At 40.8% G+C, this 25,800-nt stretch overlaps 3 protein-coding genes across 3 annotated transcripts in view; 1 reads left to right on the top strand and 2 right to left on the bottom strand.

The window, feature by feature from the left end:
- The window catches only part of LOC118419071 (transmembrane protein 185A-like), a gene marked incomplete in the record, with an annotated part of 8,658 nt that extends 8,034 nt beyond the window's left edge, over positions 1–624 (bottom strand). Inside the window, 1 exon segment of the mRNA XM_035825342.1 lies at positions 337–624. Within this exon segment, the coding sequence (XP_035681235.1) occupies positions 337–374 (38 nt within the window).
- A 51-nt stretch (positions 625–675) lies between these two features.
- LOC118420008 (PDZ domain-containing protein 8-like) lies at positions 676–25,783 on the top strand. Its single transcript, XM_035826712.1, has 23 exons — positions 676–841; positions 1,274–1,445; positions 2,118–2,327; positions 2,744–2,833; positions 3,299–3,475; positions 3,824–3,904; positions 12,557–12,770; positions 13,281–13,390; positions 14,265–14,351; positions 14,975–15,057; positions 15,382–15,808; positions 16,174–16,368; positions 16,801–16,917; positions 17,416–17,522; positions 20,112–20,333; positions 21,924–22,005; positions 22,548–22,642; positions 22,862–22,891; positions 23,447–23,562; positions 23,901–24,142; positions 24,865–24,927; positions 25,282–25,368; positions 25,751–25,783. Exons 2-23 carry the CDS (start codon positions 1,296–1,298, stop codon positions 25,781–25,783), a joined length of 3,018 nt encoding a protein of 1,005 aa, XP_035682605.1. The 5' UTR covers positions 676–841; positions 1,274–1,295.
- LOC118419069 (leucine-rich repeat-containing protein 15-like) lies at positions 9,098–10,692 on the bottom strand. Its single transcript, XM_035825339.1, has one exon. It carries the CDS (start codon positions 10,585–10,587, stop codon positions 9,391–9,393), a length of 1,197 nt encoding a protein of 398 aa, XP_035681232.1. The 5' UTR covers positions 10,588–10,692; the 3' UTR covers positions 9,098–9,390.
- Positions 25,784–25,800: the final 17 nt, after the last annotated feature.

Raw genomic sequence — 25,800 nt, 5'->3', positions numbered from 1 at the left:
GACCACGGCATGTTTTGAATCCGAACTGCAGTACCATAAAAGCCGCTAGGGGGCACATTACCCAACTTGACCTTCATTTTCCTGATCCCGATCATCCCCGTCCATCTAACAAACATGATCCGTACTGTAAGTCGCCGTACATTGATCCTCATGTCATTGCTCACAGACACACACAAACACACAGATAAATGGCACTGAAAACATAACCTGGCCTAAAACTTTAAAGCCATCGCCATGGCCTAAAGGCACCTCTTGGCTCAAACAAACATCATATCACTTCATTTCACATTATTCCACATAATTCCAGCTCAAACTGATGATTAAGAAATTTCTTACCTTGGATTGAAGTCCTGAAAAATCGCTCGCAAGTTCATATTGAATGTTGTTGTTTATATCCAGAGAGTTGGATGGGGAGGGGGGCAACAAATGACTGCTGGATTCTTTCGGCTGAAAACTCGTTCAGTGTATCAAATTACCCAAACCATTGTTTTCTCGGAGATGGCACTGCCCTCCAGCTCTTGTTTCATGCAGTGATAACCAGTAAACCATGAGGCAAAGAGACTTTTGTCGCAATTTTTGCTTCGGTAACGCAGAATATCTTTCCATTCCTGCCAAAAAACGGAAGTGACGTACGATCCAATCCGGAAGTAAAGAATTTTTCAGAACCCCCCTTCGTCTCTCGGTTAGATGGTGTCTTCCAAGATGGCGGTGAAAATTTTTATTTTGCAGACGAATAATTTTGAATGCTGAGAATTAGCAAGATTTTGACAGTACAGCTCAAAGTAGAACCAGACAACATACCTCGTTGCACTATTTAGATGTTGAATTGAAAATCTATACGGTAGGTTCCGTCTTTAATAGGCAGTAGTGACGACTGAAATTTTGATCGAACGACGGAGGGAGGGGGGCATAATTTTTTTTACTTCATTCATTTTAGTTACGTAAATCTTCATAATTTGGACGATATTTGTGCATTGTGCCGATGTGATAAGTTGATGGATAGGTAAGGACAGAGGCCATCCATCATAATTTTGCATAATCTGAGTGTTAGGCCCTTAAGTTTATTCTTAAGATTCTCAAATAAGAAAATTTATACGTGTTGTCAAAATGAATAATTCTATTTGCATAAAAGAATATGTAAACCCATCAAAAGACTGAAATTCTAACCCTCAACCTCACAATTAAGAAGCTTGTATTGTTACCTGTTAAAAGTAGTGCTGCTTTGTGATGAAAATGGTTACATGCATTATAATGTCTGCTTGTATCAGTGCAGTGGTTGGATAAGATATTCCACCATGATGCTGACAGTGGTCATCATGTCCATGGTACTGGGAGCCATGGTCCTGCTGATGGTACAGGGACTGCTGGCCTACTGGTACCTGAAGAGGCAGCCTTTAGCAAAGAAACCCAAGAACGAACAGTACGAGAAAGCCAGGCTGCACGAGGTAAATCATAATGTCAAACTCAAAGGGACTTATGTTATGCATTTTTTTTAAACACATTACATTGAGTTCTCTATAGGGCAACTTAATAGTTTTTTTAGAGTTCCAACCCAATTGGGAATTTTGGGGTCATTCTTTGGAGCTTTTTTTAAAAATCCAAACTAAGAGACAGAAAAGACAAGAAGCAGCCAAATATAACTTATGTTAAAGCCTTATAAAGAGAAAAGCTTTTATTTACAGTACAACAGAGTTGTAGCCAGCACGCGTCCTTCCGTCCTTTGACAAAATTTTGTAACTTGGGATGGAAAAAAAACTTCTGTCCATTCAGTCCTCTGTGAGTGTGAGCAAAATTTAACCTTCAAAATGCAGGAAATAGCATTTCATAGGGTCTAGATTTCATAATTTTCCTTGGGAGCATGTCCGCGGACCACCCTGCGCCAAAGCCATTCAAAATCGAGGGGACGGAAAATGATTTCTGGCTGGCTACAACCCTGCAATACAATACAATACATGAACATTATAACCCTTTCAATAACTACTTTAAGACCCTGCAAAGTCATTTTTTCCATCATATTCTTTTCTAACTACAATTGAACAAACATAGCCTTAGTGCCAACATGCTTTTTCTCCGTAGATTCACACTGATCTCACAGTCACATTTTTGTGTGTGCACAGAACCTTGACAACCTTCTGCACGACCTGACGGACCAGACGAGTAAGAAGTCGTCGGAGTCGTGCAAGTGGATCAACCTGATCCTGGCCTTCTTGTTCCGCGAGCTGAAGGACACTGGCAGGATCCGCCGCTGGGTCAACAAGAAACTGAGTGTGGAGTTCGCTGAGCTGGTGCAGAGCAAGACGGCAGGGAGGGTGATGGAGAGAATCAGGGTGAGAAGGAATAAGACATGTCACAACATGTAAGATAGCGTGGCATAATCAACAGCACGTTGGGCTCAGCCCCAAGAGACCCCGGGTTCAAAACCTGCCATGTCACCAATCTTGTGCCCTTGGGAAAGGCACTTAGCACAACTTTCCTCAGGTTCGTTCCTCGGATAGGACGTTAGATGCGGTAGGGAATTTCCAGAGCATCCACGTAACCCTTTCTTTGTCTATTGAGTCAAACAGTTGAGTCAAACTTGCCAAAGCTTGATGTTCCTGACAGGGAGAAGATATGCTGCTACAGTGAGGGTAGATCAGTTCCCAGGAGTGGTCAATGGCCTTGCATTGAGCAAAGTCGTGGATGATTAACCAAGCCCACAGTTTTTTTTCCGTTATAATCTTAACTCTGCTTTTGTTGTGTGCAGCTGAGAGACTACTCCTTTGGCACTACCTTCCCCATCATTGAGAAGGCCACCATCATGGATGTTAAGCAGTCTAAGGATGGCATGCCTGAGGTAAGGACTACTCTATGCACAAAAAGTGAAAAATGTGAAAAAGAAAGCTTAGATAATAGATTTATGTACAACAAGCCTGTCAAGTATATTTTCCTGCTGTTTCCAATCTATCACTATCACAAACTGTCAGTATAAGTATAATTATCATTGTGTAACACACAGGTTCTGTACAATCGTTTTCTATCAAAAATGAGTGGCAGCTGCAAATTGAATCCTTCCAGAGCCAGTGTGTCCTCCCTTCTCTTTGGTACATTGTAATTGCCTCTTTTCTCTTAATCATAGACTAGGAGTTCCTTGACAACAGGTGATTCCTTCTCATCCTCCTCTTTCTGGCACCAGAATTGAGCTTTTTGATAGATAAGAATGTTATTGCACAGCAATTGTCATGGGTACAAAATGCATGTACGGCAAGGCTGTTGATTGGTTCTTTTCATGATTGCTTTTAACATTTTTGTTTCCCACCAGACCATAGACATTTCCCTTGACGTTGACTACAAGGGTGGGTTCCGCTTGGCTGTTGATGTTGACCTTGTGTTTGGGAGGACAGCTTACCTGTCTGTCAAGGTCACTAAGCTGAAAGGTCGTGTCCGACTGCAGTTCAGCAGAGAGCCCTTCTCCCATTGGTCCTTCTCTTTCTATGAGGTAACTGTAATGTACACTTTGTGCTTTTGTTGATTGTTTGTTTGTTTTTGATAACTAGTAAACATCCTCAAGTTGTACAGTAGGTACAAGCTTCCTAAGTTCAGATTGATCCCTACTCTTGTAAGTGCATACTTGTACTTGAGGTGTGGCTCTGATCTCATCAAACAGGGGACCTCTAACCTTATGCCCCATCCAGGGAAGTCTTTAATTAAAGCTGCTAAGAAGTTACTAAGTATATGCTTTTACATGAGACAAGTGAGGTAATTTGATTATTGTTAATAATTTCCCAATCGTAGTAATTTGTTTCCTAATCATAGTAGTTCATGATGAAATGTCCTTTTTTTCTAGGAACCAGAGCTGGAATTTGATGCCCAGTCCCAGTTTGGTAGCCGAGTCTTCCCCCAATTAACCTCCATCATTATCAACCAGGTATGTTGGACTTCCTTTATTGATAAAGATATCTGCTCTTTGATTATATGATATTACACATTTTAGTAAGGTAAACACTGCAACAATTCCAAGTACAAAATGTATACCGTATATGATATAGCTGAAGAAAAGCAGGTCTAATTGGCTATAATGAAATTTGTACATTCATATCATAACTTCTTGGTTATAAAGTATACATACAAGTCTTCTATTTCTGTCATGACTTTGGCTATGTTGAAGATCCTGGGTTTTACTAACTTAAAATTTTACTCTGCTCTCTGTCTACATGGAAAGACAGTAGATATATGATATAATCTGCAAAAAAGTTCATCAGTAAAACACTGTTACTCATACCAGCAGCACACATGTATATAATATTTCATCTGTTAAAAACTAGGCATGATACAATGAAATTAAAAAAGATATAACAGCATTAGAACAAAAGACTGCAAGTTGTAGACTTCACAGGCTGCCAACAAGGTTATAGAACCAGCTTCCAACCATTACTTCCATAAATGTACACCTATCTGGTTGAATATAGATGTCCTGTACATAAACATTTTATATGGACAATAAAACTTACCATATAGTCTACCTACATCTTGGAAGGTACCAGTATTCTGTATAAGTCAAATAGTATAATTTCCTTTTAGCATAACATACACTGTCAGGCACATGAAATTATATTACACATATCATACACATTTTGGAGATGTATTTTTCCCATTCGATATGTATATATAAAAGCTAAAATTTGCTTGCATAGCAATGGTCAGTTTAATTGTCTCCCTGCTAATTAGGTTACATCCGTGCACTAAATTTGCACTTGATTACTGCTCTTTTGAAATGAAAGCTCCTTGGTTACAGCAAAACTTGTATAATCTAATATCCTGATAATGATATGTACAAAATATGGTCTTGATGGAAATGTACTTTACATGTTGTGAGAGAGGTTCTTTTCAAAATTCGAAGCAATCACAATGTTCCTGTCACAGTGAACAATGTTTGAACAGTCTTGTCATGCACGACTCTCAGTGGTAGTGTTTTCTGTTTGGCCATCCACATTCACTGCTGTTTCACCTGCAGCTTCAGGTGTCTCATTTACCTGTGCATTGTCTACCAATACCTGTTCATCTGTCTGGGTGCCCCTCCTCTTGTACCAGACTACACCCACTGCAAGGGCAACAACTGCCGCCACAGCAATAGCTCCAAGGATCCCCCCAGCTAGCTTACTCATGTGGACTCCGCTGGGTGAAACTAGTGCAGAGGGGTTGGGTATTATTTCAGGGATGTACAGCGATTTCTCTGTGTCCCCTCCTATGCCGTTGGCGATGCAGACATATGTCCCAGAATCTTTCTGTGTAATGTCCTGTATTGTGATTGTACCATTGGACTGGACTTGTACTCTTCCCGTTTGCTCCTGTGTTGAGGATACATGTTTGCCATTTGGTAGTCGCAGAGTTATTTCTGGGTTCTGGAACCCCCAGACTTCACAAAATAGATGTAAGGTGTTGCCTTCTACTAGACGATTTCTGGTTGTTCTTTCAAACCAAGCAATCAAAGGGATGTCACAGGTAAGGTTGGAAAGTGGTACATCTTTTAGCCACGTTCCACGCAGCTCGTCAGGGCTGTCACAGACGATCTGGTCCTCAAAGGATCGGCCTATCATGAGTCTGCGAAAGTCTATCATCCGACAGTCACATTTCCAGGGGTTCTGGTGAATAATCACCCTTGACGTCCGGTCCAGCAGACGGTAGGCCATGTTCGACAGGCTTGAGAGGAGGTTTCTTTGCAAGTACAAGTTGGACACTCGTAGCCCTGACATTGGTTCAACGGGAAAAATCTTCAACTTGTTATCTTCTAGCTTCAGATTGACAAGCGCCGTCATTCCAGTAAAGGCGTCAGGCGAGATGTATTCTATTTCATTCTGCTCAAGGGAGAGAGAACGAAGATTTATGAGCCCAGAAAATATCTGTCCATCTAGTGATCTTAGACTGTTCCCATTCAAGTAGAGCTCTCTTAAGTTGTGAAGGGTGTTGAAAGCATCCTCATGGATATTGCTGATCTTGTTATATGAAAGCCTCAAGTATTGCAGATTGTCCATCCCAGAAAAGAAGTCAGCAGAAATTTCTGCAATGTTGTTTGTGAGCATGTTAAAGTGCGTTATGCCGGGTAAGTTCGGTGTTGTATCTCCCTGTGGAACAGATGTCAGGTTGTTGTTGTAGAGGGAGATCCGTCGGAGGTTGGTCAGGCCAGAAACACTGCTGAGGTCGAAGGTGTGAATCTTGTTGTAGAAGAGGTAGAGGTACTGCAGTTTGGTCATGTGAGAGAACGTGTTGGGATGCACAGTTGTGATGAGGTTGTTGTACAGATGGAGCTGGTTTAGATTGCCCAGCCCATCAAACATCTCTGGTGTCAGGACCTCCAGTTCATTGTAGTGTAAATATAGAACAACTAGAGAGCCCAGAGAGTTAAACACACCTGCTTCTATTGTCCTTAGCTTGTTGATGTTCAACTCTAATGTATGCAAGCTGCCAAGTCCTTGAAACACTCCTGCTCTCAGAACATCAAGTTCATTATTCTCAAGCTCAAGTTCGTGCAGTTTCTCCAAGTTTCTAAAGGCCCCGGTAGAAATGGTGGTCATGCGGTTGCCGTACAGGTACAGGTGCTCCAGCTGGGTATACCTGTTCAAGTCATCGCTTTCAAGGGTGGTGATGCGGTTGTTACCGAGGCCGAGTATGGTGACAAAGGAGTTGAGGGACTGGGGGACGCCCGTCAGGTTTTTGCTGTTGCAGTTGCAGAAGTATTGTGAAGTACAGGTGCAGTTGTCTGCGCTGGTGGTGGCACAGATGAACAGCAGTAGTAGACTCAAGTGCACCATGGGGACATGTTGTCTGGCAGCCATCACTGCTGAAAGACAAGTAGTGAGTGTTAAAAATGCTAAATAATGAAATAATGTGCATTTAAACAGTCAAAACTGCCCTATAAGATTACTTAGGGGACAAAATGGAATCTGGTCTATGCAGGTGATCACTATACTACAGACAGAATTCTTAGTGCTTGTGTCAATGGGAAAACTAAATGAAGGAACCACAAAAAGTCGTCACACTAGCCTGTTGAAATAGAGGTTTGTCAGATTTGATTGTATATTTATATATTGTCCAGAAAGAGAGTTTAGAACATAACGTTGAAAATCTTTGGAGACATTAGTGTGTTAGCTTTAATCCGTTATTTTGAAAACATGTATTCTGCTAGTAGGCTAACAGTTCCAGAAAATATGAGAGAAAGAACTACATGCATTGTACTTTTTGTAGAGAAAGTATGTTTGACTCTAGGTATTCTGCTCTGACCATTTGAACAAAAGGTACATGTTACATTTACATGTAATGTCATGTGAAATTAAGAAACGGGATTCATCTAGGAAAAACTTCTCTGTTAAACCTTTTACAGTTCCAATTCAAGAATCACTGTGAGGTTTATCAAAATTGTGTAGCTGTCTGCTGTCTTTCATGTACAATTGTACCAGCCAAGTGTTTGTTGTCTGTTGTAGACTGGTGTGTGAATGGGACATTGTCTGTAGAAAACAGAACCCTTCTAAAATTACATGTAGTACCTATTTATAGTAAGTGGACCTCTTGTTTGTATAGTTAAATTTTGACAGTTTTGTGTAGACAATTTTACATGGCTTGCAGTAAATGTATGCCATCAACGTGATGTTAAGAGATAGAAATTGTGACAATTTGTCATTATCTTTGATTAAGGCAGACGTGCTCACAGATTGCAACAGATTGCTGGTGGCTAAATACATTTTTAAAGTGGTCTTAGACCAGTAACTGGAAAGTTTTATCTGCATTTTGCATCATACATTGTGAGAAGGCTAAATGGTCATTTGAACTTAGGTATTCTGCTCAAAACTAAGTGATTTTCCCCTGCCAAAGCTCTGACCTGCCCCCCTCCCCAGCTTCAGTATATTGTACACAAGATGGGTCCTTTTCAACTGTCACATAATAAAATTTAATGTTGTTGCCCCCCATTCTCACCTTATAGCATGTACTGAGTGTTACACGATACAACATGATCACATTTCAACTTCAACACCTCCTTCTGAACATGTCAAATTTGCCCATGATGGTTCTAAAGATGACTAGTGTTAGATTTTTGTAGTACAAACAATTGTGCTAACCATTACCATTACATGATATTTCTACATAATTTCTATTGTCTGCCAACTATATACACAGTCACAAGGATCCACAGATTCCAAGTCAGTCCAGGTGACTTATCATATCTTGTTGAAACAAGATCTGATGAAAAAAAATAGAGATGATACGTACTGTTTCCCCTCCCGTCGTGTGATGCCGCCCGCCTTCTGTGACTGCTGCTTCAGGTGTACTGGGGCGTGTCAGGACAAAGAATGTCACCTGACAACCTATTGTGTCTGTCTCGCCAAAGGTGTTTGTGTGTGTGGGGGGGGGGATCTGGTACACCTGGTCATTTACTAGTATTGTCCACTCCGTAATTAGCAACTAAAGACAACATAGTAATTAAGTAACACACTGACCATGCCAGAATAAGTAACAGCTGTTTGTTTTCTTTCAAGAGTTTTAATGTTTGTATTTTAAGCAGTGGTTAGAAGAGTGGTTTTCAAATTGAATATATTTAGTCAATTGTTTTGCATTAGTATTGCGTGAACAAAAATGTTGAAACCATGTGGGCTTGTTTTTAGTTGTAATATATTTATGACATCCTTTTCTTGTTACACCTGTTCTAAAGGTGTTACAGTACTAGTAGTTTCCTTATGTTTATACAACAACAACAGTGACACAGGTTTGGTTTCACATGCATGCATGTGAAGAATGCTGGGTTATGGTACAAACTGGTACAAGGCATTGTCAAAACATTTGACTGTTTTATACATTAGTATTTTTACATGTTCTATGAATTAGTATAATTCTTCTTGTGATAAATGTAATTGATCACTGAAAACTGGTATCTAGGTCGCTGTACAAAAATATGGCAGTTCTGAGATTTGAAGGTCAGTTGAGTGTGTGGCGGACATGACACAGATTATGTGCACAATAAATAAATGATTACATTAATGTTATTGAAGCAACTGACTAACACTTATGGAATCAAGAAAAATGCAATTACAAAAATTGTTACTTAAAACATTTAATTGTATTAACTGTCCAGTACTTTTTTTCCATACACAATGCTGGCCATGATGAAGAATTATACTAGCAAGGCTGAATTAGTCATCTGAAATAAAGAATAAGCCTTTTATAGATGTAGATATTCTGACAACTGGCTGGGACATTCCACTGTGTACATCTGAACATCTAGATTTTTCTTACATGTAGCCGATGCGGTATGCCTGCATCATGTATTGTGTTGATGATGCTACATGTGCAAAAAGTAAGGTCCAATTCTGGACTTGACTGAGGGTTTTGTTATCTTCTCATCAAACTTGACACTTAAGGGTTATGTCAATTAGCTATTAATTCTACAGCAAAAGCACAAAACATCAGCATATAGGTAAAGTGGCATGGCAAGCTATGTTTGTCTGCTGCAGCATTAGTCAGTTCTAAACAGTTCAGATCAGTAGGTGCAACATCTTGCAGCTTTTGTCTGTACAACTTGGCTGGTCCTGCACATGTAATCTGGTCTATTGTCTCTGAGGGACAATACTTGGTCATCTCCACTTTGGAGGAAACCATCCTACAGTCACAATTCCAGGGGTTGTTGTCAAGAGTCACACGGACTGATCTAGATCTCGAGTACAGTTGGTAGCAGACTGTCCAGGGAAGGAACTCCATTCTGTTGTGTCCCAGTCCCAGGTGCTGCAGCTGTGGCAGGTTGGAGAACGCACCTGGCTGAATTTCTGCAATCTGGTTAAAGTCCAGGTCCAGCTCTTTGAGCCGAGGTAGGTTTGAGAGTGTGCCTGACCGAACAACAGTCATGTTGTTGAAGAACAAGGACAGAATCTGGAGCTGAGTCATATTTGAGAACGTGCCTGGTTGAATGTCCGTTATCCGGTTTTGGTACAAGTACAGGTGTTGTAGCCGAGGTAGATCTGAGAATGTGCCCAGCTGAATCTCAGATATTTTGTTTGAGAACAAGTCTATCATCTGAAGCTGGGTGAGACCTCTAAAACTGCCCTGTGGGATCGATGTCAGCTTGTTCGACCCTAGAAGTAACACAACAAGCTGAGGAGTTGGACTGAAGGTCTCTTCTTCAATGGTACTGATATCATTGTAGTCAAGGTTAAGTATCTCCAGGCTACCAAGCCCAATAAATGTTTCAGCCCCGAGACATGTCAAACGGTTCCAGCGAAGATCTAAGGTTGTTAAGTTAATCAGGCAGTAAAATGCCCTGCTGTGGATTGTAGTCAGATGGTTTCTTGGTAGGTATAAGCTGTGTAAGTTTCTGTACCTTGGAAAGTCTGTAGTGCGTAAGGCTGTAATATTATCAAATTCCAAACGTAAGTATGTGATAGACACTGGAAGGTCCTGTGGTATGCTGGCAAGTCTCTGGCTGTCGCAGTGGCAGGTAGATGCTGAACAGCTGCAAGATGCTCCTGTTAGCTGCAAATCCTGCAGGAGCATCAACAGCAACACTAGCACCTTCTGAAGCTTAGCGGACATCTTTTCTGGAAAAATAATGAAGTACCATGGGCTTGACATGTACTCATATTGAATTCATTCACTGAGACTCTTGAAGAAAGCTGGCTGTCTTCTGTTAACAGTCTTGGCCTAATAGTAATACATCTAGCTTTACATTCATGCTGAATTAGATGTCTGTGATCATGTTAGTTCCTTTTAAGTCAGACACATTTGGCTTGAGAGTTTGTTAGAATATAGATAAACATTGCTCTTATGTATAGTACTGTAAGTTGTACTTGTAGAGATTTATTTTTCTTTAAAAAAATGTGAGAACTGAGACTTACACCTACCTTGACCAAAATCCTCAAGCTTCATATAAACTGCTGAGCACAGCCTGCCTAATGTGTGCTGAATAATAAATACATGGTTCAAGGAGTCACGGTCTGTACAATGGTGCAAAGAAAATCAATGCAAATTACTCCAGTTGTCAGATATTATCGAATACTGAAAGTTTTATACTCATTAGATTGACTGGTTCTGGAGAAATTGATATAACAGTAAATGTTAATGGAAACTGACAGGCATTTGTTTAAACTGAAGGCATAACTATGATAAACATTACAATATTTTTTTTGTCAATGAAGCTTATAGTGACTGAGGAAAGGTTATTGTAGTGGATTCTACGTGAAATGTCTGACCATTACCAAAATCATATCAAGTTGCTTGAGTAACTGGTTTGGCATAACTGTCTTATACCGGTAGCCATTTTATCATAGTGATTGTATATACAATGACCATGGAAAAACAGATATCCTTAACATAGCAATTATTTGTGGACTTATTACAATCCCTTGTCAGACAATGTCAGAAAGTGGTTGCAATGATAAAGCCTTCGTAATGAGTGTCCCAGGGCCTGTTTTCCATTTAATTTGTCCCTGACTACTAGTATGTGACATTTTATTCTGAAACAAATATTTCATCCATTTTCTAGGAACATGTCTAGAGACATATATTGACCTTAAAAAAAGGAAGGTTTCTAAGAAGACAAGCACACACCTTATGAATGATCTTTCCTTTCAATCTGAGCACTTCTCTAGTACAAGTAAGTCTGTCTTGAGCAACATCCTTCACCCTGTCACAGTGTCATCACCACAACATAAGAATTCTGGTTGCTAAAATACGGAAGTGTAGAGATGAGAATGACGTCTATCAGTAATTTTTGTTAAATCAACGCATAACCCTCTGCCAGGACAGTCTATCGTGTTACATGCCTCAGGTAGTATCAAGTTTACAGCCTTAAAAGTTACTAACTTAAAGGAAGAATCCAGGGCCAGGATGCATATGGGATCACAGCCAAAAGCACTCATAAGAAACCTTAACAGATACAAATGACTTTGTCTCGCTTCTAAGTCCATAACCAATACAAATGTACGTCAACAGGGGAATGGTTGTGCCATTGGCTGGACTGCAGTTTTGTGTGTTTTGCATTCCTTAGGCATTGTTGGGTACACAACATAAATGTAGACAGTTGTAGACAATGTTTTCTCACAAGGTGAACATTCCTGTTGATCCTGTCATAGGTTCTAGGTCACTACCTTTGGCTGTGAAAAGTACCTTCTGTTGTGATGACTGAGTCATGTAATTAAAAAAGTACTAAATGCTACCTTGTTTATAATGATTGGTTATTAATGGTTGGTGGCCTGGTGGGTAAGTTGCCTGGATGGTTGGTTTGTTGTTTTCTTTCTTGATATTGAACTTCAAGATGTTCATAATCAGGGTAATGTGGTACAAGATACATGTAGGTAAGTCCTTGGTCCAGGTGTGTTGAGTTTTATTGTAATTCACAAATGTATTCATTTAATTTGATTAAGAGCTGTCAAGATAATTCTATTTCAGGAAAAATCAGCAAGAAGATTTTTGGTTCATTATTGCTCAGTCTGTTGCCCAGATTCGATCATCTTGTGTTTCATTTCTGTACTTGTTTCTAATTTCTTCACCTGGCCTGTTGTGTGCTAAGAAAAGAAAAGAAAAATCGTCCCTTCTGTTCCAGATCCGCCGTTCCGTCCGTAAGAAGCACACCCTGCCGTACTACAAGCTGCGCTTCAAACCGTTCTTCGACTATCAGGAGCAGCTGAATGCTCCCGACGACGTCTATCTCCATGACAACAAGGTCACGGTGGGTCAGCTGGAGGTCACCATCGTGGAGTGTAGCCGTCTCCCACGGGTGTTCCCAGACTGCGTGGTGTACTGCACGCTCTGTATAGGTAAGGCTGCCATCACGTTCCTTGTAGATTGTCAAATTTATATCATAGCATTTTCAAGCACACTGGGACAAAATTAACTGCCAAAAAGTATCTACAACTTAAAGATAGATACACACCTGAAGGATTACTGTACCTCAAGAAAGCCCCGTATTTTGGTCCTGTGACAAGTGTACAACAAATGTCACAGCTTTCGACGTTGATTGTAGAGTTGACATCTTTTTGTGACCCTATGTTTGATGTTATATAGCTGCTCTTAGATGATGGCAGTGCATTGATAAACTCTACTATAGTCCTTGCCACATGGCTACATCTTTGGATGGCATTCTTGTTGCAATGCCAACAAGTGGCAAACAGTATTTAGCAAAGTCCGTTATGCTATGATGAAGGCAGCTTACAGGTTACCAAAATGTTGGCTAGGTGATTTCGTTGCGTAGCATTATAAGATTTGGCACCATTTTCCAACTGACTTTGCCAATGTGTCTGACCTGTTCTCCTGCACTTCCCCCACAGATGAGTCCACCTGGAACCAGTGGACAGGGAAGAAACGGTCCTTCTGGTTTGCCCAGGATGTGGAGCTGGCAAAGGGGGAGTCCAAAACTCTGGGGATCGCCTTCAGAGATGTGAGTACCAGCCCAGTTTGTCATCTTTATCTATCATTCATTGAGACTTACCACATTTGTTGAAGGATTGACATGACAGGTTACTATGATTACCTTTTCAAGATGTCAGTCCGAAGACCAGACTATAAGGTTTGATCCGCTCACACCGGAAAGGATCCCTGATTCTTTTTGATATGTTGGGTGGGTTCTTAAACATGCTTGGTTCTTGTCAAACATTGGACCACCTTCTTTTTTGTCGCTTTTCTGTTTTTGCTACCTGTAACTAGTATTATCAAAATAGTGTTTCCTTTTTTGGTGATGTTCAAATGTTTCAGTACTGTAGCTTCTAAGTTCTATGTTCCCTATGAGATGTACCATGTTGCCTTCCATTTGTATTGGATAGAAAAAAAAGGAACTTTTACAATTTCCTTAATTCATGACTGATGTCTACAATTTAGAATGTGGATAAAAATTTGTGGTGATTATAAATCTGTTGTCCGTAACTTTGTTTCTCCCCTTACATTGTTCAGGAGCCCATAGAAGGGTCCATGTACCAGCAGGTTGTAGTAACTGTACCTTTGTTCCTCCCCTTGCATTGTTCAGGAGCCCATAGAAGGGTCCATGTACCAGCAGGTTGTAGTAATTGTAACTTTGTTCCTCCCCTTGCATTGTTCAGGAGCCCATAGAAGGGTCCATGTACCAGCAGGTTGTAGTAACTGTAACTTTGTTCCTCCCCTTGTATTGTTCAGGAGCCCATAGAAGGGTCCATGTACCAGCAGGTTGTAGTAACTGTACCTTTGTTCCTCCCCTTGCATTGTTCAGGAGCCCATAGAAGGGTCCATGTACTAGCAGGTTGTAGTAATTGTAACTTTGTTCCTCCCCTTGCATTGTTCAGGAGCCCATAGAAGGGTCCATGTACCAGCAGGTGGTGGTGGACAGGATCGACCCCAACACTCCTGCCAGCAGGGTGGACATCCAAAAGGTACCGTCAACTTTCTTCTATGATTGTATATGTCATGTCAAATAGAAACTCACAGAAACCACGTAGCCACGTTTGGGATTGTTTTCTCACCGCAAAAGCGCCACCTACATCGGCTACATATAGCGGTGAGAAGCAGAACTCCAGTTAGAAGCTCTGACGAAGGTGTCTGAGAGACATCGAAACGTAAGCTATGTAAGTACCCACTGGTTGTGTACAAAGAATTCTCCTTCATCCTATATTCTACCAACCTGATGAAACTATTTTCGGATCACAGAAACCTGTCCAAAAGGTATTGTTTTCAGTAAGTAGACAAATCATTATTTAAACTAGAGCGTTGAATTTATGAAGACTTTAAGGTAATATACCAGGGATGAATTGAATATAAAGAGATAATTACATGTTCATCAATTTGTGATAGCCAAAACAAGTCAGACATATATTTCTCCTCGTGTAATCATTGCAATGTCTCATTTCTTAATGTTCTAGATAGGACTCACAGCAAGTTCCTAACTTTCTTGGAAGAGCTTTTTACCAGCTCAATTCTGCATATTGTTTTCTTGACTTTGAAGTAACAGAAAAAGATTGTATTATAATAAACACCCACTATTTCTCTCCTATTTCAGGGTGACATCCTGCTGACAGTGGGAGGAGTTAGAGTCATGAATGTCAGTCATGCAGCTAAACTTATCCGCCAAGCAGGGGACAAGTAAGGAGTCTTGTATATTTAATGGCTAGATTTTCTGTTGCTGTAAACGCACTTAGTCTGGTATCACTGGTTATCTTGATTTTTCAAACTTAGGAAAAGTATTTGTCAGAGTCATTCTTGTACTACGTAATGTAGTAAATAACACATGCAAATTTCCTCAGTATGGTACTCTTAGTCAGCATTTTTCCTCAAGTGTACTCTGCACATTGTTATGCTTCTGCACAAGGAAAAAGAGTGTTGAGCTCTCAGCATTTGTCACTGTTCTGACATGCTACTTGAAGGGTGTTTGACACTACAATGCATTACACTTTCTCCTATTTTCAGAATGGTATTGCGTATCGAGCGTCACCTTTCTCACAACGTCACCTCGGAAACTCTGCAAGGTCCCCATCAGACATATGAGGAGGACACAGTCAGCCTGAAGGGCATGGATGCACTCGACATCGACCATGACAACTTCCCCGACTCCGACTCAGAAAATGAAGAGTACATCAACATCAGCATCAAAAACCCTGCTGTGGAGGGGAGGGGCATTTCCAGTAGAACAGCACAGCAGAAGTCGTCTCCGTCCAAAACCAAGGCGAACATTTCGCCACTGCTGAGTCGCAAGCTTGGGTTGGGCGGTAGTCAGCAGTCGCCCACCTCATCACCCAATAGGGAGCCTGGTGTGAAAGCTGCTGCGGACGATGCGAGCAAAGCAACTGACGCTTCTCATGGTGCAAACATTCCTGCCATCATGGTCACACGAGAGGTATCCAAATCTGTTTAACTGCTCATTTGGTGTAAGATTTGGCTTACAATCAGGTATGCTAACAGCTGCTAAAGCTTTAATTCATGTAGTAATGATTGCCTATTTTTAATTTCATCACTGATATTAAAAGTTTACTGATCTGTGAGGTGCCATCAAAAAGAATGATGTTCTTACACATGGCTGGCTCCTCCAGCTGAAGTCTTACAACAGTTACTGATATAAACTGATACCAACCAGGCATAATTCTAACTAGTACTTAGAATAACTCACTCAAACTAATCAGAGATCACATGATAAATACAGGGATCATATTGAAGGTATCTTTTCTATAACTACAGATGAACGTTTTTACCTCCATTTTGTAGGCCCTTGGAACTCCGCGGGGAAGGTCGCACTCTGACGGGAGTGAGCCGGTACACGACATGGCCCTGACCGATCCTCTTCATGGAGTGTTTGCGGGAGGGGACGTGGATGCTGCTGGGGCCTCGCACCCTGCCCAGGCTGAGGAGGACGCCACCAAGATTGAGACCAGGGCTACCAGCCCTGTTACTGCTTCTCAAGTATGTCCTGGTTTGGTTCTTTTGTAAAATTTATTACAATTTTTGACACCTAACAAGTTGGGACATGCTAATAGTTACACTCCTTTAGCTTGTAGGTCTTAAATTCAATTTTTAAGTTTTCCAGCTGGCTGTGACAGAACTAACTGCAGACAAGGCTCTAAAACTGCCTCATCTGTACACATCCACCTCTATCCGAACAGAACCCTCGATAATTGTAAAACAAAATGTGACTCACCTAGTAATAGTAATAGATTCCCTCCTTCACACCATTCCTAAGTGGTATATCCTGGTAAAGCCTTGCACTGTTGAGATCTTCAGAGCCTGGCAAAATGCTTCACTAAAAGTACCATGCATAATTCTAATACATTGTCCATATGATGAATACATGAGAATATTTCATGATGGGAACATTCTTATTACCGTTTGTCCCAGGAACTCTCCTGGGATGAGACATTTATATTCGACATCGAGGATAAAGACAAGTACTTGAACTTCTGCATCTGGGCTAAAGGAGTGGAGAAGGGAGACAAAGAAGAACTCATCGGACATGTGAGTCATACTACACAATCTTTTAGGAACATCAGAAGCCAGTTAATTGCACAATGGATTACCGCACACTTCTGTTGATTGTAGGAATCACAAAGTCCCAAATCGATGTGGTCCAGCTAGATAACTTCGCATTGTTGCACCACCTGGAGAATAGCTCGAAATACGTTGGCAAATGGGGTGTGCAATTCAGCGTCTTCTACTGCACAACCAATAAGACATTACCAACTAAAACGAAAAATTCTAAATATTAAACCTATATGTAGACTACATAATCACCTAACAGTGTATGTATTCTGCACACACCTATATTACACTATGTACACGTTTATGTAGGTCATTGCCAATTACATTATGTACTAATGTCTAGCTGCTGGATCCTTCAAGCTGCTGGATCCGTATAGCTGCTGAATTTGGAGCCCTGGTGCATAAATGTGTACTTAGTACTTGTAGGCAAAGGGTTTGTTTAATGAATGTGTAATGTTGGTGTTATTTTTTTAGGTGAGCATCTCCCTGATGGATGTGGCGCTGCAGTGCCTGACTAACCTGTCTGGGGAGTACCAGAACTGTTACCTGCTGGAGCCACCTGAGATCAGGGCTGCTGCCAGGTCAGACCTCTCACTGTACATGGAACACTAAGTCTTGTTACCTCCATGAAATGTCATGGAGGTTATATTTACCTCCATGAAAAAATGGAGGTATAGTTTTGAGTGTGTCTGTGTGTGTGTGTGTTTGTGTGTCTGTGTGTCCGCATATTTGTGGTCATCATAACTTGAGAACCTCTTGATGGACCACGATGGACCACGATGGTACTGCAGCGCAACTTCCGGTTTTGCTATCTCGGTGTTCTGAACATGCAATGGTCAAAATTTTTAAGTATTAGATAGCTCTTGTGCTCGGGAAAAAATTACGTAAGTTTGGGCCCCCTAGCGTCTAGTTTGGGGATAGCAGGGGCATTTTTGTCAAAAACTTCTGACGAGGATAACTCAAGAAGGGAACAACGGATTTTCATGATTTTTGGTATGTAGGTACCTTAGACAATGTTGTACAAGATTGAATACTAATTATGCAAAATAGGAGTACATTTGCATAATTAATGAGGACATTATATCATGGCAGTTTTTTCAATGTATCTCTTGTCCTGGATGTGATATGGTCTTGACATTTGGCTGGTAGATAGCTTGCAGTGTCATGACGTGAAAGTGGGGCAGGTTTCAGCCCCCTATCATTTAATTTTGGAACTGCAGGGGCGTTTTTGTCAAGACATTCTAAAGAGGATAACTGCAGAAAGGATTGATGGATTGGCATCATATTAGGCATGCGGGTACCTTAAAAGCAAAGATGTTCATAATGATATACATTTTATGCAAATGAGGACTTAATTTGCATAATTAATGAGGAAATTGTATAATTCCATTGTTTTCAATAACTGGACTTCAATAAATGTAATACATGTTAACTATGATAGGTGGAATATAAGCAGATACCAAATATGGTAATGAGGAACTTATTTGCATAATTTATGTAAAAATTGCAAAAACGCTTTATGATTAATAATGGGAATTTTATAATTGTGACATGTGTATGTTAGTCAATGATGAACAATACCATTCATAAATTATGTTAATGTGTTAGTCAATTGCATGAAATTTACGAAAGCTCTAAATTTTCATGGAGGTATGAGGTCGCCGAACTCTAGTTTACCCTGTGTTTGTCTGTGTGTGTGTGTGTGTCTGTGTGTAAACAAAATAACTCATGAACGGTCGGGTGGATTGGTTTCATACTTGGTGTGTTGGTAGTGTGTGACGAAAGCTGGAAATGATTAGATTTTGGGCCCCCAGCGGCTTCCCTTGGTACTGCAGCGCAACTTCCGGTTTTGCTATCTCGGTGTTCTGAACATGCTATGGTCATGATTTTTGAGTGTTAGATAGCTCTTGTGCTCAGGAAGAAATGACATAAGTTTGGGCCTCCTAGCGTCTAGTTTTAGGATAGCAGGGGCATTTTTGTCAAAAACTTCTGAAGAGGATAACTCAAGAAGGGAACAACGGTTTTTCATGATTTTTGGTATGTAGGTACCTCAGACAATGTTGTACAAAATGAAATACTAATTATGCAAAATAGGAGTACATTTGCATAATTAATGACAACATTCAATCATATCAGATTTTTCTATGTATCTCTTGTCTTGGACGTGATATGGTCTTTTTGAAATTTGGGTGGTAGATAGCCTTCAGTGTCATGACAAAGTGGGGCAAGTTTCAGCCCCCTAACATTTAATTTGGGAACTGCAGGGGCGTTTTTGTCAAGACATTGCAAAGAGGATAACTGCAGAAAGGATTGACGGATTGGCATCATATTAGGCATGCGGGTACCTTAGGCAAAGATGTTCATAATGATATACATGTTATGCAAATGAGGACTTGATTGGCATAATTGATGAGGAAATTGTATAATTCCATTGTTTTCAATAACTGGACTTCAATAAATGTAACATATGTTAATTATGATAGGTGTAAGATAAGCAGATACCAAATATGGTAATGAGGAACTTATTTGCATAATTTATGTAAAAATTGCAAAACCGCTTTATGATTAATAATGGGAATTTCATAATTGTGACATGTGTACGTTGTTCAATGATGAACAACACCATGCATAAATTATGTTAATGTCTTAGTCAATTGCATGAAATTTACGAAACCTCTAAATTTTCATGGAGGTATGAGGTCGCCGAACTCTAGTTTGTAATATTTTATTTCACACATTGTCTCCCTTTCATCTTAACCAGTGTTAAGCTTTTAAAATGAAATGAATTCATGTATTTTAGTAAACAGTAATCAATGTTTATTGATTGGATTTTACTGTAATCTGTTGGTGCACATCATGTGATATTTGAAATTGTCCTGTGTCAAGCCAAAAGCAATGAAGTTCAATCTGAACTGCGTTTTTTTAGTGTCACATTGCAGTTGGAAGTATTGTCTCCATCTGTACTAGTTCTGCATCATTGTTCTTTAAACAAAAATTGTTTTAGATGGAATGGTGTTAGACAGATGTAGTAGAGTAAATATAAGAATGCAGTCCTTTGCAATGACATTAAATATCCAGGATTCAAACTGTCTTGTTCATGTGGTCCTGAAGCTTGGTCCCTAACAGCTGGACACCACATAGATGACGTAATGTTGGGACCTTTTTTACAGTCGCCACCTTGGTCGCTCCGGCTTGGCGACCCACCCTGGCTTTAACGCTCGTCTGTGCGGAGGGGACGTCACGCTGCGTTTCCACCACACACCCAACATCCAGTGTCACGCCGAGGGGGAACAGCACACAGACAACAAGAAACCCGGCTCCCGCAGGACCCAGGCCATCCGGCGCAAGTCTGCCTCCGCACTGGGGATAGCAGGGCTGGGGTCAGGGGTCAGGTGAGATGGCTGGCAGATACTATATTCTTTCAGTTTCATCGTACTGTATGCACAGGATACATTAAAAGATTGTTAGACCTAATATCAATGTGATGACTGCAAAACACAGCCATTGTGGCTGTCCCATATGGAACCTTAGGATGCTGTCAAAATATGCTGTTGAGCACTCTTACTTATAAATAGCTTGTGAAACCTTATACTTACACATACTTTGTACATAAATTAGTAGGGTAACCAATGGTTCGTATAGTATTGTAGTACTGTTACTAGTCAGAGTTGAAAAATGTACATTCAGAGGGGGTAAAAAAATCACAGATTGTGCATATCAAATTTTATGCATGAATGTGACTTCTTTTTATAGTTACTGTTTACTTAGAAAAAAATTTAATTTTACCTAACTTGCATCTAAGACTACGCACATTTTCACAGACTACCTTGCATTCTCACTTCTATGTAAGTACTCAATCTGGTTCTGTGTGAATATATGAGCACCTGGCTTGTACTGGGGCTTGATGCAGTAGAACGTCATGTGTGCCCGACATTGCTAATTTGGCTGACCTTCCTTGCTACCATTTGCTTGTAGCGTCTGCCAGACTCCGGAATCAAAACTGCCGTCTGCATCGCGAGGGTAGGGCTAGCTTCTGGCATTCAGAGCAAACAAAGTCACTAACCAACCAACCATTGGGGTGTGGGGCTGCACTAACAGCTGCATGTGTGGCTTGGACAATAATGTATCTTCATATATTTGCCACACAAATTTCATCTTAATGAATGACATGCTGGAGAGACAATTCCTTCATGACTGTGCAAAAAATTGTCAAGGAAATGATGTCTGACTCTGTGATATGAAATTTGTGTGGCCATGGTCTCCAGGCAGGTGCCGTAGGAGGTAGGAGTCAAATGACTGCACCCCTGCTACCTTTGGAAAAAACAATATACAAGAATTAAGGACTAAGGTTGTGCAAGGTTGTATTCGGTTCATGCAGTCAGTGACATCAACACAGCATGGTTGCCCAGTGGCTGCCAAAGTGCTCTTAATTCTTTAAATATTTTAGACTATTAATCAATGTGTTATTTTCCTTGAACGCAGGACTAATGAGGTAAAAGATCTACTTCAAAGGACAAGCACATTGATGAATAGTGTCCGACCTGGGAGGAGAGCCCCTCCAAAATGGAATGTTCCAAACCTCGGCCTTCAAGTCACGCGTCTGCTTGGAGATTATGTTGCCCTAACCCTGGCTAACTCTAACATCAGCAGTCTGTTACCTAGGTGTCCACTTGCCTCTGATAGTTATTGTACAGGCCTCTGATTTGTCATCAAAAGGAAAATTGTAAATCTTCTGTCAATAATTGTAAAAAGTAGGACTCATTATGATAATGATGCAAAAATGATGCAAAAATGATATGGAAGTTGCTGACTTCATGACCTCGTGATGACAAATCAGATGACCTTTTTGGGGCTAGTACGGAAGGTTTAAGGTTGTACCTAACATGGTTAGGATAGTTTGCATGGCTGGGTACTAGTTTACTACTTGGTTGTGGGAGGATAGAAATTTTCTTTATTTCTGAACATTTGTGTATCTGTTGCAGCAGCATCCAGACTGTGAAACATGAGTTTGAAGAGAAACAATTTACATCTAGGGACACAAGATGTGACTACTGCATGAAAAAGGTAGGTGCCGTTCTCAGCCCTTTTTTGCAGTGCTGATTGGCCATCTGCAGCCTTTTCCTTGGTACTGATTGGCCATCCTCAGCCCTTTCCTTGGTACTGATTGGTCATCCACAGCCCTTTCCTTGGTACTGATTGGTCATCCACAGCCCTTTCATTGGTACTGATTGGTCATCCAAAGCCCTTTCATTGGTACTGATTGGTCCTTGCCTTGGTACTGATTGGCCATCCACAGCCCTTTCATTGGTACTGATTGGTCCCTCCTCGGTACTAATTGGCCATCTTCAGCCCTTTCCCTGGTACAGATTGGCCATCTGCACCCCATTCATTGATACTGATTGGTCCTTTCCTTGGTACTGATTGGCCATCCTAGGCCATTTCCTAATTACTGACTGGCTGTCTTCAGTTGTTTCCTTGGTACTGATTGGCCATCCTCAAAGCTTTTCTCATCACTGATTGGCTGTGTTTTATGCAACAATGATTAATCCACCTTCATATTAATGATATTAGTTAACTTGTTTTGACTTTCCATTGCTTTTTTTCAGGTTTGGACCAAAGTTGCTGCCCAATGTAGACTATGTTCCTATATCTGCCATAAGAAGTGTATTGAAAAGTGCCAAGCTGTGGCCAACTGCTCCAAGTAAGTCATTTCTCCTACCAAGTTGATTTGATTTGGACCAATACTAGTAGTTACTTACTAATTTAGCTTTATCTATAAAGATTATTTCTAGATTTTTGTCTGATTTTTAAATATCAAAGCTATGTTCAATATTTGTATTTTCTGTTATTCATTCTTTATGCCTAAGCTGTTTTCATATTACTTTTTTTGTATATTTATGATTTATCACATTTTGTATAGGGCGCTTCTCCTAAGGAGCATGATTGCAAAGTGAGTAGTCAGTCTTACCTAGTTGATAAAGTAAAGGTTTTCTGTCCCTTAGTTTGGAAGCATTGAAAGCTTTATCTATAAGAAGAGTTCAAAGATGTCATACCTTACAGTATGTCATCTTATATTGTCATTCAACCTATTGATGCAAATAAGAATTTGATTAATATTACATGTGTCTAGCCATCATTTCTTGTCACTCTACTGTAAGAGTGATAAGCACAAATTCATGGACTATATATAACTTTGAAAACACTGACAAACAGACAGACCAAAAACAATTATTACCTCCTCATGAAAAAGTAGCCTCTTCCATTGACCCAGTGGCCTGGAATGTCTGATAGGTCTTGCAGTTCTGACCTTTGCATTGACACCATCTTTGTACTCACTTCTTCCCACTCTACTGACAGTGTTTTCAAATAAACACAAACAAACATAACAAACAGACACCTCACCAGTCCCAAAGCCTCACTGGCCGTACACTGAGAACAAAAATTCTGTAGACTGAGGCAGTATAGAAAATGAGAAAACCAACCATGCGGTGTGTCCATGTTGCAGACAGCCCAGACAGCGTACATCTCCCCTCCATGCCAGGAAGCCGACCACCCTGCACACTGTGGGCAGTGCTCCTCAGCTGGTGCCTAACGCTAGCACTGCACATCACGCCTCACCGGGTGAGAAGGGTTCAAAATTTGAAATTTCAACGTTTTTTTTAAATAGAAATATTTCTTGTTTTCCATAATGCTGTTATGTTTTAAAGTAATGTCAAAGTCTGTATGTATGTCTAAATATTACTCTATGTTGTAGTATTGTGATAACTGATGGCAACAGAATACAAGTTTGTCAATACCAGGTAAATTAGTATCCTACACATCCTTCCAAAGTCTTTGCAGCCCCTACAGTAGCATTGACATCAGGGCTGGGAAGAGTAATGTGTAGAGGTTGAAAAAACTTTATTAGGTCTCACTTCAGTGGTGAGTAACAGCACCACATTTCCTCTGCATTCTCCCAGGCTCCTCTCCCCGTGCAACCCCCAGCCACTCCCCGGCCGGCTCCCCCACCATGGCGCGCCGCTACCTGTCAGGAGAGATGTTCCGCGAGACCCAGCTGTCGGAGGCGGCGGACAGCAGTGACAGTGACAGCATCATGCACAGCAGCCGCACGCTGCGCGAGAAAATCCTGCAGACACAGAAGGAGGGCTGCGACTTTGCCAACGTGGACGTGGACACGCTGATCGTCACCGCGGCTAAAGAGGTGCAGTCTTGTTTTCCTCTCCTACTCTTTTGTGAGAAGTTTAGTGGGCTCTTGATTAAACAGTAGTGTTCTTTTGTTTCCTCTTGAGAATGTTCATGCAATTAGCCTTTGGGCATGATTTTGGGCAAAAAAACAACTTTAATTTATTGGAGTTGTGACACAAGGGACAAAAGACCAGTAGCTAAAGATAAATATCTCATCCAAAAGACTGCAGGACCTACCAGTACCAGTGGTATTCCTACATAGTGGGGTTCTTCATAAAATAGACAGGTGCAGGCCAGTATGTAGGTTGTAACAGGATATCATCCTTGGTGCTGATTGGCCATCCTCGGCCCTCTCCTCATTGCTGATTGGCTGTCGTTAGTCCTTTCCTTGGTACTGATTGGCCATCCTTGGCCCTCTCCTCATTGCTGATTGGCTGTCATTAGTCCTTTCCTTGGTACTGATTGGCCATCCTCAGCCCTTTCCTCATTACTGATTGGCTGTCCTCAGTCCTTCCTTGGTACTGATTGGCCATCCTCAGCCCTTTCCTCATTACTGATTGGCTGTCCTCAGCCCTTTCCTTGGTACTGATTGGCAATTGACAGAGCTTGATACTGATTGGCTATTCTGAGTTGAGTGGTCTGTATTTGCTCAAGTTCCTGGTTGCTTTTTTTATCAACACATTGGATAGTTTAGGAAGTGTGGATGACATGAAGTATTTTGTTTGTTCCCTGTCCCAGCTGGGGAGAGATCTGTACAGTGAACTTCCTCAGGAGGAGCGCAGACAGAAGCTGGATGCCATGGTCAGTGCACCTCATGACATGATTGGCGGATAAAATATGTGTACATGTTTGACTGTGTACTAATAGTATATATGTACAACATTACAACTTACAGTATACTAGGACTAAAGTTTGTTGCTCTTGTAAGATGATTTCTGAACAAAATATGTGTGTGTGTGTGTGTGTGTGTGTGTGTGTGTGTGACTGCATACTACACGGAATAACATAATGACTGTAGTGTACAACTTGGTGTAATTTCAGTCTCTACAATTATGAGAAACAACAATAGCAATTCATTGAGAGAAATATATCTAGACTAAGTTAGTGTCATATTAGTGATGTACCAATCATGTGTGTCTGCTTCTCACCTGACAGATCAACAAGCTTCAGCAGGAGATTGACATGGAATCTGAGCACAAACTGGAGCTGCACAGAGAGGAGAAGGATGCCCCAGATCAGCAGGTACCATCATCTACTGGTGCATCTGTTAGCATTAGGGTTGTGTACGTAAATGCAATACCCGGTGGTTACAGGTACACGTATCAGTACAAAGATTTAGGTGTGGATTCTGAACTGTGCCTGTACCTAAATGATACATAACCTGTGATTTCTATGATCATGATAGATTTATGAATAAACATTGTGTATTTTTAGACTTCAGGTATCTAATGCAGAGCACCCATGCCTTGGAAAGGATCTCAAACCAAAGATAGTGCTGAATTCATAATCAATACAATGTTTTGTTGTTTTCTTCCTGTGCTATATTTTCATATTTTGGGCTAGAATCACATTTTAAAAACAAACTAAGGCTACAAGTTACTATACTTGATTCATTGTTTTCCAGAGTCAGAGACGTGTGTACAAAGCAGGCCAGTGACAAGGATGTATACATGA

Source organism: Branchiostoma floridae, chromosome 7, assembly GCF_000003815.2.
Source record: "Branchiostoma floridae strain S238N-H82 chromosome 7, Bfl_VNyyK, whole genome shotgun sequence".
Taxonomy (NCBI): domain Eukaryota; kingdom Metazoa; phylum Chordata; class Leptocardii; order Amphioxiformes; family Branchiostomatidae; genus Branchiostoma; species Branchiostoma floridae.
This window is presented reverse-complemented; position numbering and strand designations above follow the sequence as displayed.

Coding starts and splice junctions, on each gene's coding strand:
- LOC118420008 (XM_035826712.1), top strand. CDS start 1,296: ATGATGCTGACAGTGGTCATCATGTCCATGGTACTGGGAGCCATGGTC. Junction 13,391..14,264: donor TGGGGATCGCCTTCAGAGAT/GTGAGTACCAGC, acceptor TGCATTGTTCAG/GAGCCCATAGAAGGGTCCAT. Junction 22,892..23,446: donor CTAAGGAGCATGATTGCAAA/GTGAGTAGTCAG, acceptor TCCATGTTGCAG/ACAGCCCAGACAGCGTACAT.
- LOC118419069 (XM_035825339.1), bottom strand. CDS start 10,587: ATGTCAAGCCCATGGTACTTCATTATTTTTCCAGAAAAGATGTCCGCT.